This window comes from Columba livia, chromosome 5 (assembly GCF_036013475.1).
Source record: "Columba livia isolate bColLiv1 breed racing homer chromosome 5, bColLiv1.pat.W.v2, whole genome shotgun sequence".
Lineage (NCBI taxonomy): Eukaryota > Metazoa > Chordata > Aves > Columbiformes > Columbidae > Columba > Columba livia.
In genome coordinates this window covers 29,501,064-29,517,038 of record NC_088606.1, presented here as the reverse complement: position 1 = coordinate 29,517,038, position 15,975 = coordinate 29,501,064, and the positions used below count along the sequence as shown (strand labels likewise).

General features: G+C 40.9%; 1 protein-coding gene across 5 annotated transcripts in view; it reads left to right on the top strand.

Annotated features, from left to right (window-relative positions):
* Positions 1-15,975, top strand: part of NUBPL (NUBP iron-sulfur cluster assembly factor, mitochondrial) — a 160,575-nt gene that overhangs the window by 120,345 nt on the left and 24,255 nt on the right. For 2 of the 5 annotated variants that reach the window (XM_065064101.1, XM_065064110.1), the window contains one exon: positions 2,293-7,646. The exons of 2 other annotated variants lie outside the window; for them this stretch is intronic. In XM_065064101.1, coding sequence (XP_064920173.1) covers positions 2,293-2,502 — 210 coding nt within the window. In that variant the 3' untranslated portion in view covers positions 2,503-7,646. Of the gene's footprint in view, positions 1-2,292; positions 7,647-15,975 lie in introns of those variants that run through there. One more of the 5 variants, XM_065064102.1, reaches the window with a different exon arrangement.

The window sequence follows — 15,975 nt, the reverse complement described above, 5'->3', positions numbered from 1 at the left end:
AGACTGGTCTGAAATTCCCTAGCTCTTCCATTCACCTCTTCTAAATAAGAGCACACTATTGCTCTTTTTTTCCTTTTCCTGGACTTCCTAATTCGCTATCCATGAAGTCTGAGAGATAACTGCTAATGGTCCTTACACTATTTCACCAACTTTTTCAAGTATCCCATGATGAAATGAGCCTGGCCAGGTGAACTGAAAACATCCAGCTACTCTCTAATGTCTTTCTCCCTCTTCTAGGCAGAGATATTAACTCATGTGTCCTTGGTACCACTAGTGTGAGTGAACTGCCTACAGCTAAACAAATTCGATGCTTTGACTTCTTACAGGTCTTCTGCTGACAACTTTCTCCTGCTGTGAGCAGCAAACCAACTCTTTTCTTGGTCTTCTTTTTACTAACAACCTATTTATAGAAATATACTCTTGTTGCCATGAATGTTTCTTCCTAATTGTATCTCATTCAGTACTTTTCTGATTTTGCCCTGCCTTTATTTTATATGCATTCTTCTGTGACCTAGCTTACACTTTCGAGTATGTTTCCATCTTGTGTTGAGGGCTTATGATACAGACAGATGAGGAGATGAGCACCACCTCGTATTTAAGTATTCTGAATATTTAATAAATACATGAGATGCATAAATATAGAACCACGCAGGAATTCAGACGTGCAAGTGGACAGCAGAACTAGAGTTAGAAAAAGTCTTCCTCAGTTACGTGTGATCTTTAGAGTGAAGTGGTTGGTTTGTGCAGCAGTTAATGTCCGGCTTTGCTGTATGTTGTTACTCGGGATTGGTGTGATTTATCATTTCAAAGTAGTTCTAGGAACTGAGATGAGGCAGCAACACTGCAGAACAGAAAATTCTCTCGCCTTACAGGAAAGCTGCAGAATTAACTTGGAGGCGTCTTTTATCTTTCAGCTTGTTTGTATCAGCCTTCATTTTTCTCTGTCATTTTTCTCTATCTTACATTTCCACTTTTCTCTCCTCATCTATCTTGAGGTGTCAGAAAACTGTGGAAATCCACGTGGAAGCTGGGGAAGCCCAGCATGTCACAGGCAAAGGTGGCAAATAGCAGGGAGTTAGCAGGTGCTCTTGGCTGTGGTGCCTGTCAGTGGGCTGAGAACAAGCCAGTACCTGCAAGGCTATGGTGATGGACCTGGGATCACTGGTGGAGCTGGGATTCTTATTGTCAGAGGGCTGGCAGCTGCATTAGTGATAAGGGCTGCTGTGAGGTCCTCTTTGACATTTTTTGTGAAGTCAAGAGGACAGCAGAGCTGCATGTGATGTCTGGATCTGGAATGTCCATAACTGATCTTGGGGAGATAAATGAGGAGAAGAGCTTTGACAATTCAGTGCTGGCCTTGTTGCTCCTGTTTATTTGAAATCTCTAAAGGTGACAAACCTGTGGACTCTTTACCACTATAGCAAAAGTGGAAATACTTCTGCTCTGATATCTACTTTGAAGTAAGTGATCTGTAATAAAGGTGGTTTCATCTGGGGTGCCTGACTGAAATCTGGTGTCTGATGAGAAGGTGAATACAGCACTGTCCACCTTTGTCTCCCCTCTGGTCTGTGATGCACTGAATAACTTCAGGCACATGTTGTGTAGCTTGTGCTGGTGTTGAACCAGAAGCAGCTTTGTGTGTTCATTAATGATACCAGAGCTGTAGGGAGCAGACTCGGCGCTAACCATCAAGTTTAGTTTGTGATGTTTTGTGCTGTCTGCTTTTGTCCTATGTGTCAGTAATAGGTTTCTGCAGTACACAAAATCTGGCTGCCTGGACCCCCCCCTTTTTTTTTTAATATTAATTTCCCTCCTTTGGAGAAATCCATGAGGCAATGAGTATAGATGTGGTTGTCTAGACTCTTAAATGCAAGAGAAGGACAAAGGTGTGAGGTAAATGAAGTTCAAATATGGGAATAGGTGCAGCTTCTTTCTGGGGTAGTGATGGGGTTATTAAAAGAACAATGACCTAAAAATGACAGAAGTTCAGTAACAGTGACAGTAAGAATGGGTGGAGTTGACTTTTCAGCAGAATATGAAACTGTTGGTGGCATTCAAAGTTTGATTTCTTTAAACATCCTATTCTCACAAGACCTCTGGTACGTTTCTCTGTTTTGAATGGAGATGGTGAGAACATTCTGAAAGAGCAATAGCATTTGCGTTTTACTGAGGTCTTAACTAGAGCTGTGAAGTGACCTATTGACCGTGTCCTGGTGATGAAGCTGAAGGACTACCCTGGTTCTCCTTCTCTACATAAGAGCAGAGCCACTTAGCAGTGTCACTCTTGGACAGGTTCGTGTGATGACAGGTACACTGAGCGCAGAATCATCTTTGATTAGTTCTGCTCTCGGGTCTCAGACTTTCATATGGGACCAGATACCTTGGCTGATCTCCTTCTGGATGGGGAGCTGCAATCTGGATAACATAGTAAAGGTATGTTTTGAATTATTTTTCTTGAATTGTTTCAAAAAGCAAAAGGAAAAGTTATTTAACACATTTTAATTTAGTTTGGGATTGTTTATTCATCTATACTAACCTTTTTCTCTCCTCTTTTTCAAACTGTGGATTTTAAGAGTGCATTTTTCTGTCCATCTCTCTGTATCTCAGTTGTGAGTGAAATACAGTTACCTATTAGCAGCTGTGCATGAAGAACTTTGCTGAAGAGCCAGTCTGCCGTTTTCCAAACTTTTTCTTGTTTTCTTTCTTTTGCAGTGACTCAGTAGACACAAAATCACACTGAGCACCATGGTCTGTTTAAATTCTATGGTTATTTCACCACACGTGGAATAAGAAAAGCGTAGATTGTTTAGAAACTTCTATTACCCATGTTTTTAAACAACTCTTTCCAATAACTCACTTGAAATATTCACCCTGCAGATTTTAAAAATGTATATGTCAAAATCATCATCTGCTTGTGCCACTCCCTCCAGCTCTGTTATGGAAGTATTACTAAGTTGCATCACACTTATTTACAAAGCTACATAATTTAAGTGAATATAAAGCTCAGATTTTGATAAACCTTTCAACTATAAATTTTTTACTTCTCAAATTACTGTGGAAATAACTTCTGGGGAGGGAGGGGGGAAAGGTGAATCCAAAAAAAAGGCCACTTAAATTCCAAGTATATAAGATGGTACCTATACTTTTCAAACCTAAATTGATGGAAGACTGTTATGAAATGCACTTGGACCAATGTGTAGATATTCATGGACATTATAAAACATCTGCAACAGAAAATGCACATTTTGTATTCATATGGCATCAGAATTTACCTCGATCTGCTACTATACAAAGCTATTGCTGAAACAAATAATCGCTAGACCCCTTATTACATTTTCACATATCTGGAACAATGCTTGAAGATGTACAGACATAATATAATTCATTTTTCTAATCTGTAATGGGATGAGCATGTGTCTTACCAGCCTTTGTCAAAGACATTTCACAGCCTGGATATCCCAAAAACAATGTGTCTCAAACAAATTCCGAGACAATTATTTCTCTAATTTGGAGCAAAATAAATTTAAGTTTTTATTCAACTTGCTAGTTATATGAAAATAGCTAAGTACCGTTATTTTTATGTCTAGGTTTTTGCTTATATGTCTTCCAAGGGTTGTGTCCTGAGGCTTAGCTCACAGTCATAAAGGCCAACTTAAAGTTCCTCAATAAATTTGAATTAATTTCTGAGTCATTGCTGTTTCTGTAATGTGCATTTGATTGAAACTAAGATAGCGCCCCACTGGCTGTATTAGAGCTTTAATTTTGAGAGGAGACTTGAACTGTTCCTGCTTGTGACTCTGCAACATTATACAGCAAGACGGCAAATGTGCTTTACATTAGTGATATCCATTCCATAACAAAGGTAAGAAAACTGCCCAGAATGTCCCAAATATCATTAAATTGAAACCACATTTGCACGAGAGCACAGAAAAAGGGGAAAAAGTAACAAAATATCAGATCAAAAGAAATACTTTTTCATGAAGGTACAATGTGATTTTGAGACTCTTAACCAAAATAATTTCCAAGTGCAGAGTTTAGCAAAAATTCAAGACAAGGATTAAACATACAAGTTAATTTCAAGCAGAAAACATTGCTTGAATACAATTATGAGAAACAGTGCATTATGATAACAGAGTATCATATTAAAAACAGAACATCATGATTAAGAGAGCATTATATATAAAAGCAAGTATTTGTGTTTCTGTACTTGGACCAGATGAAAATCATGTCCTTTTTCTTACCTCTCAAAAAGCTGAGTGTTTAATCTAAGCTAATCTTCTAAACATTCTGTGTAGCATCAGAGGAGAAGGAGACACAAGGCGCTATTTCCTTGGCATTTTAAAGCTCAGGTTCAGCAATGAGCTCCCTGTTTATCTGCACCAGACCAATCCTTCATCAGGTCCAGACAGCAGGAGCTCGGCTGCTCATGCAGAGCTTGGGTAAGCATTAATAACACCATCAGTGAGCGAGGACGGCTGCCTTCAGTTCTGCGGGCAAGGCAGGTACAGAATCGAACCACACCAAGCTCCTTCAGGACCGGGACATGAATATGATCGATGGTGATTACTTTTCTAATATCATCTGTGTCTAGACAGATGAGTATGTTCTTGTTAGCTGATGAGTTGTGTTAATGGTATTGGTAGGAATGTGTCTTCAGATAACCATTTGCTTCCTCTGAGAACTGCATTTAAGATGTTCCATGAGGACTGTACACAACTCAATAGATGCTGAAAAGCCTCTGAATGTTTCTCATAGTCTCGATGTTTTATTTTAAATAGCATGTCATTTGCGAGACTCCCAAAGACAGATAGCTTTCCCTGCTAGCTTGCAGTCACTCTGCAATTATATGGAACAGACGTTGAAATGATGATGGTGGCGTCTCACTGCTACATTTTGCTGGTGCTATGATCTAATGTATTTCAGCAACAAGCAATTCCCCCTGCATTTTGTATTCATCAGATGTCGACATTAACACGCTGTCACTTCTATCAGCTACACACAGTTTTTTTCAAACTTGAAAAATGGTTTTTAATCCAGAAAAAGTGCCACTATATCACTGTAACTGTAAAGGTGGAAGTTACCCAATGCAAAGGTAGAATGACGCCTTACTGTTTAAAACCTTACCCTGAGTGTTAAGATGTGTATATGGGCCATTATGGAGCTAAGTGTGCTGGGCCAAATTTTGCATGCTGTATGCTTAGCCTGTGTTGTTCTCTGTAAGCATCTGCTTTTGTTGAAAAACACCCAGCTGATGTGCATGCTGACATTTGTAGGTATAGTTTTAGTTTAGTTTATTGATGATGGTTTAAAAATACCTGTTGAGGTTATGTCCATCCTTGATCAGAATAAAAAAAGGGATGAAAAAAATATACACCCAATTTAACTCACAGATAGCATCACTCTAATGCTTCTGAAAAATTCTCTCTAAGATTCCAGCCTTTCCTAAATCTGCTGCACCTCCCTGGGGGACATGTGCTTGTTTATTTCATAGCGATATCACTTATCCTTAGAGAAGTTCACAGTTCACAGCACATTCTGTATCTTCTTCTTTATCTCTGTGATATAAAGGTCTGTTGGGTTGTTTTTTATAATGGAACAAACCATGGAGTTCTAGAAAACAAAGGAAAGGTATTTGTTTGGTTTTCATCCCCATGGCTATAAATCAAGAGATCAAAGGAATATCAAAAAGGTATCCTTCTAAAACGGTGAGTAGAGAGAATTTTCTAGAGGTGAATTGGATATTAATATATGTGGAAAAACCTGAAAAAATATGAACATTTTGCTCCACCTATCTATTTATTTATCTCTGTATAACTCGTTCACAAACACTGGTGGTTTCATATTGCCGAGAAAGTTATTTTCACACTTCCTGCTGGTTGAAGATTTCATTTCTTGTACATGTCTAAAAATACATAGATTGAAAAAAAAAATCTGCATGCCGCAATTTACCACCATGCGGGGACTTCCTCTGCAGATGCTCAGTGTTTTAAAACTGCATCAGCAATGGAAAACTGCTCATGCAGCGTTTATTACTGACCTGCACTAACTCCTCAGTCACCAGGCAAGACTCACCACTGGAATTTTTTCCCTCTGCTAGTTTGAACCAAGGCTGCACCTTTGTGCACTGTACACTGCTGAAGAATCTTCAAGATCAAAGCCTCATGCCTGAGCACGGTCTTGTTCCTGGCATGTCATGCCAGGCCCTTTTCTTTGGGAGTGCTTTGATGCAGCAGCAGCAGTCAGGAAAAATAACAGAGCAAGAGCAAAGCGGGAGAGGAAGGAGGCAATGCAATGTGTTCTCATGTCTCTAGGCTTCTGCATTAAAGCTAATACATGCAAACCCCCTCTTTTGGATAAGTTTCTCCTTATTACCATTGTTTTCCTTAGTTACTGTTTCAATCAGGCATGCCCGGAGACGTCATTCTCTCATTCTTGTAAATACACCAGTGAAAACATAAAGGACTGCTGAGAGCAAGAGGCTATTTCCAGCCATTCCCAGTGTAGAAAAAATGGCACACTCATTGATTCACCCAACCCTGCACCTGGCCATCAGCAAATGGAAATGTTCTGCATGATATTATACAGTGTCACCAACCTGAGAGGTTTGCAAGAACTATGAAAGCACTGTTTCCCTTTGATGGAGCTCTTCTTTGCTCAGGAGAGGCTGATCTCAGTGACTGATGCTCGGCTCTGAGTCTCCTAAGGGACCTTCATCTTACTCTGTTCTGCCAGAAGAGACCACGGTGCAGGACTGAGAGTGAGCATCACAAATGAAGCAACTCTGAAGAACCTCTAGGACTTGTGAAAAGATAGGCATGGTTTCCAAAGAGAAAACTATTGCACGCACAGAGGAAAAAAATACCCTTATGTGAATACCACGAAAATCCAGTGATGCCAAGAATCGTGGGGGCAAAACCAGGGCCACCTTTGAAGTCAGTGAGAGGCAATACAGGAAAGTACAATGCAGATAGTTTCTGTTTCGGGCACAGCTTCTGAAAGGAGCCATAAAAAAACTTTCTCCTTTTTTACTCCTGGTAATATAGGACTGCTAGCACCCGGGTTAGCCATTACACTGAAATACCAGGTTCCCACTGACACATTTCACCTGAAGAAGGTGGCAGTACCGTGGAATAAGTCTCCTTGGCTTCCTCTCTGTGGACAGGACAGAGAGGAATGATTGCAAAGAGAGAAAGGCTTTTCACTAAGGCTTTTCCTGACTCGGAGATGGTCCTTCAGGTCACTTCTGGGAGTCTATTTGTGCAGTTGCAGCCACTGCACCTGGAAAGGCACCACAATACAGCAGAAGACACAGTTGCCCAGTTGGTGCTGCACCTTCTGCTGCTGGGCCCAGCTGTGAGCTGGGCTGTTGCGGGGGGTGTGCTGGCGGGCTGTCAGCTGCAGACACTTGAACCCCAGGTAACAGTACTGGAGTTTCATGTCTCTGGCCTGACAAGCACTTTTTTCTTTCCAGCTTCTGCAGGCGAATAGTCATTCATATGAAACCAGAAGAATAATGGCTTGATATTAAGCAGATTTATGATCTCTTTGTGCCTTCAGCCTTTACCTAGGGGAAAGTCCTATTAGATTCAGCAAAAATTTGCATAAACTGAGATTCTAGGAATGAATAAAAATGCGGATTAAAATTGCTTTTCTGTGTTTATTTGTGGCAGAACTCTTTATACACTAGACAAGTTACGAATACTTATAGATGATAGTGATCCTATGAAAACAAACACTGGATTGCATTTAGGGACATACAATAAGCTAAACAATGACTCCACTTCAAAATTGCCTTCTGTACTTGTTTGTACTGACCTGTCCATATGGATCTGCCAACCAGTAACTGGTAGGCTGAGAGCCAGTAGGGAATACTGAGATTTTCTTCCTCACTTGAGTTGATGCTTTCTTTACCTTATTGTGAATTACTGTCAGCACCTGATTTTACTGAGTTTGCCTAGGCTCACAGCTCTCCTACTGTAAATGTATATTCTTCTTATTGTTTCCATTTCCTTCATATATCTTATTTCTTTAGGTTGTTTGCTGTGATTACTTACGCAATCTGCTCTTAACTATCTGTCTATGAGCAGATTTCACTTTTTCTTGTTTTTTTGCATAATCCAGAAACCAGCATGTGACCGGGGTGTTTCTCTAGCACAGTTGCTTATGCCTATTTTACTACCATCTTTAATTTTATCAATAAAAATCCTTTTGATTACTCCTTTGCCATATTAGCAGAAAAATCCCTTCTGAGCCCCTGAACATGTTACTGGGGGTGGGCAGTGCCAAGCTTCTGCTTTTGCTTTCATTATATTAATAAGAGTTTTCCGTTGTCATGTCAACAGGAATAAGTGTTGATAACAGATAAATAGAGGATGGGTTAAATTCCACAAGTGACTTTAATGTTTGCACTTTTAGAGATGTTGCCTGTAGTAATTGCACTTAAACTCTCTATTTGCTTTCCAGCTTCAATTATTAGCTGATGTCACCTGTGTCATAAGGCTGGAATTCACTAAAATAATATCAAATGGATCCAAACACCCTGCAACTATTATTCTCTCAACTGAATCTCCCTTGGATGTATCACTTCTTCAAACACTGACCCAATAGCAGGTACCTGCATCAGCATTTAGAAAACAAGCACAAAACCTGAAACAAACAAAACCCCGTAATGTGTTGCCATTAGACGATCTGAACCTGTAAGCTGCTACACACACTATATTCTCTATGAGCTGTCTGCATCATGTGATTTTTAGAGTATTTTATTTGCAGTGTTAACCATTCCTATGTCATTGCAAAATGCTGGCATCCTTTGAGAGATCACATTAATCCAGATGGGTAAATACTTCTGACTGGAAACCATGCAAATGAATTGATTCGAGCCAACCAAATCAGCCCATTTCAAACTTTTGGAGACTTCTGAACAAAGATCTGTCTAACACCTACTCAGCATGGGTCATCCTTAAAAGTCTTCATCCTGTGCCATGAAAATTCAGGGGAGTTTTCTCTACTGTCTTTCATGGAAACAGGCTCAAACATGTTACCCTGCCCACAGTGAAGTCAGCATCAAAACTGGCAGACTCTACATTCATTGCAAAAACATAGTTGTCAACAATTTAACATCTGAGAAAGCTGAACAGAGAAACATCATGTTCTCCGTTGTTACGAAGAATAAAAAGGAATAAGACAAAATGATTTTTTTTCTTAGATTATTAAGAAAACAAAGACTATGTAAAAGAATTAATTCAGGTGAAACTCTCACAAAAATACTCTGGCTAAGGATTAGAAATATGTAGTATAAACACTTTTTTAAGGGTCCATACATTTGCCAAATATATATTCTCATTATTATTTTACCAACTTGAATGAGGTGTAACTTGTATAAATGCAAAATGATTTGTGAAATGTAGACAAGACTGTTTTCCTGCAGACAATGATGGTAGATGCCACTAGATAGGTAAGACTTGCATGGCTTTTCTTTTTAAACATCATGGTGTTTATGCAAATATTTACATTCTGTTTTAAACTCTTTATATTTTAAAATAACAATGAACATGTATTCAGTGAAATAACAGCATATAATAATGTAGTAGTCATAGAGCCAACAGAAAGTTTTCTTAATATTCTTCAAAATGATGTCCTAGATAAAAGTTTGTCTTTCAGCTGAGGGCAAAGATGACGAAGGTAAAGCCAAATCCCTAATCCAGATTGCGTCTCAGAAATATGCTCTACGTGCCCATTTTTTTTTCCACTCTCTTCCTGTTTGTAGCAGGGAAGAGGAAGAACAATGTGAAATATTGCAGCCTTTAACTAGTAAATACATGCATATGGTTTGTGTCCAGTCATGTTTGAATTATAACAGGGACGCAACAGTCTTGGTGCCAAAGCATTGAATGTAAACATCAGAGTAAGGTTATGTTAACTTGATTGATCTGAATTGATGAGCTGCATTAATAGTACAAGCTTCTCTACCGCACTTGCATTAGATGTAATGGAGAAAGCAAAAAGTGATAAGAAACGTTTTCCTCTATACGGGAATGAGCATGTCACCATATGACTCAGTGGGGCCACTGGGAACTCTGCCTTTCTGAACAATTTTGGCCATCCACTTTGGAAGTGATCAGTTAAATAAATAACAAAAGGGATGAGCAGCAAAGGCTACGTGCAAATAATGTCCGTTTCCTTAATGAATTGTTTCAGTACCTCTGTCAGTCGTGGAATGTGTTTAACTGCACAAGCTGTAAAAGAAACAAGAGAAACTTCTTTTTTTAGTGGTGTGTGCAGCTGCCAAACATTATCACATCAGAGACATTCCCCACGAGTTGTGTATATCCTGCATGCTTGTGCTTTCTTATCACTGAACATTACAGTCTATATTGCACCACATATTGCTCAGCTGCTTCCCTTTCATGGAGGCTCATTTATCATGTCTTTTGGCTTGTGCAAGGATGAGGTTAACGGTCTTCTAGTTGCTGCCTGATTTATTCCTACTTTTCATAACTTCTCAGTATAGTCAGCTGTATGTGTTCTTAATGAGTGTATTAATTATACTTAATCACACCATTTAGCCGGGAGAAATACAGGATCCCCTGATGCTACATCTTTGATCACTGTTCTCCATGAAAGCCAAACACTACCAGAAAAGGGTCCCCCACTTCCCTTCTTCAATGATACTTTCCCATGTATTCTGTCCTCTCCCTTCCCAAAGCTGTATATTCTTAAGTTTTTCTGAATGTATTTTCTGTATGCATTTGGGCTTTGGTCACTCTCCTTCCTCAGGCATTATCATCTGTCTCAGCTTAACCTTCTGTCCTTCCCTTGTCCTGATACACCTTAAGTAATTAAACTTACAGTTTATTAGACCCACAGATGCAAGTTGTGACAATACTGAAATATACAGGTTATATTTACCCAGTGCACATTTTAAATCCAGGTAGGCAAAATGTAGAACACTGCTTCTGCCTCTTAAATGTGGATGAGGAACACTGAGATGGGCCAACCAGGGTAAAACTTCTCTGGAAACATTACTGAGACTTTGTCCTGAGGTTTTCCTTTTCCTGGTGGATTTAAGTACTGCACTGCAGTTATGTGATCACCGAACATAATACTTGGCACCAAAGCTGAAGGAGAAATATTCCAAGGCAGGATCCAGGTTTTTCCCTCCTGTGTATGTATGGCTTTTTTCTCTATTGATATTTCTCTGAGAGAGCAGCGAGGGGATAAAATAAAGAGCATCTTCCTTCAGTGGTGCAGAAAGCCTGTATTTCAGCCACAGAGGTCCATCTCTTGCCATGCATTGCCTAGAGCTTTACTCTTCTGGTACACTTGGTTTTGCTTTCTATTCTTACAGTCTACCAGGCTCTGTCCTGGAACTAGTGCCTCAAGACCTTTCCCTTCTGGACAGTGCTTCTTCCCTCCCCCGCACTAACTGCATGTCAAATTCTGCCAGTTCCCTTTATAAGAATGCAATGTTCTTGGGAGCCGACAAAATATAATTTGCAGTGGCATTTCATTGATGTACATGGCTTCCCAAGGGTCAGGATAACAGCCCGCAACAATGTGGCCTGCAAAAAAACAAAAAAGCCAGTAAGTTGCTTTTCAAAATCAGTAATGCACAAATAGCAAGTTACGCTCCTCTGCCTTGCTTCTGCTCTGTGTCAAAAACTTTGAGTTCCCATCTGTTAGTATTTTCTTTGGCACGTCTTGCATCTCAGTGTAATCTTCCCTGCCATTTTCTTTGGCAAGAGTCACCAGAAGTTTTTTTGGCCATTAAGGTAACTCGAGGTGGACAATATCTCCTCTATGTCATTCACACTCCATGTTGTTTGAATAAATCTCTGGATGTCTCATTTCATAAGGGAAAATGCATGCAACAAACAGCAGGTACCTGCAAGCTTCCTTGAGTCATGTACATGTTTTGCCTGGAGGTCAGATAATGAGCTCAATCAAGCCTGAGATGTTAAGTTCAATAGGATTTGAATGCCTAAATCCGTTAGGTTTCTTTGAAAAACGTAACCTTCATTTGCAATACATGTTACCCTTTCAGGCTAATTAATCACCTGGACAAGGGCCTTTAAAAGACATTAATCTGAAAAACCTAAAGACGTTATTGTGTCCATGAGTCTGGGGTTAGGGCTGTAGCAGAGTGAGCTTTTTAGACCCCACATCCACGCCCATCATCCTTTGAAACACACTACCTGAGCAGCACACAGTTAAAGGAACAATCCAAGACCAGAGCTGTGCTTCTGTTTCAAAATCTTCAGGACATATTGTAAGGACGACAGCTACATCCCAGTTGTGTCCTTGAACTTTCAGCTACAGGGTCCTGCCTTCAGCTGAGGAGCAGGTCAGGTTAACTTAGTCCTGGCCCTTTTCAGTGCCAAGTCAGACAGATTAGGTTAAGCCGTATTGGCAATTGTTTAGCTTTGTAGTAAAATATATTAGAGAGTTTTCATGCGTTCGTCTTCTGCTTCTCATCATGTTGAAATGGCAGGAATTTACTGTCTAGAGCAGCTGTGACATATTTACTTCTTAAACTGCTACAGCTGTTTCCCAAGCAAACTGAGGAGCTTGGCACTGCTGCCCCTGTACTTTTCCATCCATAGAGCCTTTGAAGAGGAAGATCAGAGTCTCTTAATAAGCCTTTATCCCTCTGAGGGCTGAAAGACTTCCTTGCCCACTGGAGAAAAGGCATCCTGGCCTAGTCAAATGGGTTTGTTATGGTCCTGAACAAGAAGTATAGTGTGAGGCTCTGGTCTCAGTCCTGGGTCTTAAATACCAATGTGCAGTCCAGAGTTGCTTCTAACTTAAGTCACTTGACATGAACTCTTCTTGCTCTGTCACAATGACAAAGATCAAACAGCTTCTTTCATAGAATGTCCTGAGTTGGAAGAGACCCACAAGGATCATTGAGTCCAACTCCTGTCCCTGCATGTGACAACCCCGCAGTTCACACCATGTGTCTGAGGGCGCTGTCCAGTCTCTTCTTGATCACTGTCAGGCTTGGGGCTGTGACACCTCCCTGGGGAGCCTGTTCCAGTGCTCCACCACCCTCTGGGGGAAGAACCTTTTCCTAATGTCCAACCTAAACATCCCCTGGCATATCTTCCTGACATTGCAGCTCTGGGAAATGGGCACAGGCTGTGCAAGTACGGGAAAGTGTGTGGAGCTGGCCCCTAGAACAACTGCAGCAATCACCATACCTGATCAATTGCTCTCATAACCTTGCAGAGGTCTCCTCATAAACCAATGCAGTGGTCATGAGTGAGTTTACGCCACTGGGATCTGAGGTTTATACCTAAGATCTGCACTCAGCATAGTTTGCACAGGAGGTTTTGCTGCACGGGGATTCCAGTAGCTCTCTGAGAACTTCACAGGAAAGCACAGGGGGTGAGTGGGAAATGGGGCAGAGCCATGACAGCCAGACATGACATTGGTAACATTGGCACAATGGTCCTGTATGCACTACAGAGGAATTCTCTGTCACCCCTACTGTCCCAGGAGAGGCAACACAATCCAGAGGAGACTGAATCACTGAGCATTTGTTGAAAATAAAAGAGGGAGGATAATAATTACTTCAAGCTCAGCTTATGAGTAAAATAGCAGTAACCAAAGGAGCTGGGAAGAGAAGCCAAGGCCTGTGCCTATAAAGGGGCAATATGAAAAGAAAACCCAGGACTTTAAAGCATCATAATAATCAAGTTGAATGAGTGCACATTAACCACCACACTCATGTTAATAAGAAGTAATTTTTTTTTTCCTGGATGTAGATTAACTAACAAGTGAATCCTATGCTTTAGTAATTGTTGAAATACTTTGTTTAAACCAAGAAAAATCAGAAAGTGTAGCTCACTACCACCCTTCCTTCTGAAGAAACCCAGCTACAAAGATTTTTCAGCCAGCATGGGGCAAGGTTGCATGCAGGGCAGATCCCGGCATCATCCAGCCCTCTAGCAGCATTCACAGACTGACAGAGCATCCAGCTGCCCATCCAGCTCTCCTAAGGCTTGGCAAGACTTCCAGGGTCAATACAATGCAAAAAACCCCCAGCAAGTTGTTCTGCACAGTCACTTGGGAAGTGTGGGTTACAGTAGCAGTGGATGGCAGAGCTCCACAAGAGGAGCTGCAAGTATTTCAGCCCACAGGGGTGTAAATCTCTCTCTAGTCAGTGGCTGCTCTAACTGCTTTGGGAGAGCAGCCAGCTGGATATTGCAGAGCTGCACTCCTGTCAGGGCCTGGGTGCTAGGCCGCTTTCCAAAGCCTGGCAATTAAACCAGGAAAACATTCAGTTAGGGGATAATTTAAAACCTTAACGGTAGTACTAACCAGAACAGGAAATTCCATCATTTAACAAGATTGGTAATGGTTGTTTGCCCTACAACGAAGAGAGAAGCATGGAACAAAGTCTGACACTGTTAATAAATTTCTGCCCCCTGGTGAATCAAGATTCACCTTTGTATATATTTTACTGAGTCATTTCAACCTAATCGTAAAGAAAAAGGAACAAAGAAGGCTCTTCCCTGCTCCCCCATGCAAGTGGTTGCTCATCTGATGAACACTTGTGAGTCCTCACTGAGTGCTGATGTGGGGTGCTGCTAGCCAGCAGTTGAAGTATGACTGTCCCCTGCTAGTTATCCGACCAAGGAGTTGTGCTGCTTAGAGCAAGGGCAGTGAAAAAGTGAGGACATATTTGGAAAATAATCTCTGTCACAACCTGTCAGCCTGCAGGTGCAGTCAGGACAGGCTGTGCTTGCTGAAGTGAAAAGCTCCAAAGAGACTGCTAATGGCTGTTGTTCATCTCTGACACGGTTTTGATGCAATGTTTCAGCACATCGGCAAACTTCAGGATGTTGATGCATCTGTCCATTACTTTTTGGTTCTTTCTTTTGGCTTGTGAAGAAGCATGGAGTGATTGTAAAGTGTCTGTATGTCTGTAGTCCAAGCAAGACCTGTTGAACTTTGCTTTGAACATTGCTTTGCTATGTATGAGTACTAATATCTCCATTGGAGGAGAAACTGAAGCCCAAGTCTCCCCAGGACATGTCCTTATGTGTTTTATCCAGACTATCTTATTCAACCTCCTCTAGCAGCAGCAAGTCATGGTGCTAAATGGCTTTGAGAAGGAAGGAGGTAGTGTAGGTAGTAGCAGTGTCAAAATGTAGCTGGAAGCTACTTCTGCTTTCTCAGATTTTTTTTTTTCTTCTTTTTTTCCCCTCCTCAGTCTGCTGTTTAGGCAGAGTTTGATATGAAAAGTGTATGGTGGAGGGAAGAGGGCAGAGCAAGGGACAGCCCTTGCCCTCGCCCTGGCTGCTCCCCATGAACTACTGACTGCCCACCTCAGCTCGGCTGGTCTATGAAGTGCCAGAGGGCCTGCCACACTCTGAGAGGTTTTATGCTCTGTTTTGCAAGACTAGGAGTGATGTGACGGAGACACTCATGTCTAGAAGAGGATGTAACTGTGAATCTTTCTTTATGACAGTCTAGAAAGTGTCAGCAAAGTCCATCAGCACTCAAGCTCCAGCCTTTGTGCTAGCGTTTCTTGCTAGAAAGCTTTGGTTGCTGCCTGGTCTGTCAACTGATGTCTGTGAACCCCATTTTTAAGCCCCTGTTTCTCTCTATAAAACATAAAACTCTGGACTTATGACCAGGACTCACTAGGCAGCACAATACTTAAAATATTGAACCTAATTCGTCTTTAAGAATTAAACCTCTCTTTATTTCCTCTATACAGTACTGTTTGCAATCTGACAAGTGCAATTAACTCATGTCTCAGTCTCTATAGATAAATAATGTTTTTCATTTGCTTAAATCCCCCTACAAGGGCTTGCCTGTTTGAGAACTCATCAATAAGGCTGGCAGGGTGACTGCTCTATGTTTCTAATCCTTTAACCATTTGTTTACAAACAGCAGTTGGGTGTCTATGCTGTGCAAATTAGTCAATAAGAGGAGAATTTTACAAAAGGTAAATTAAAGAGGATT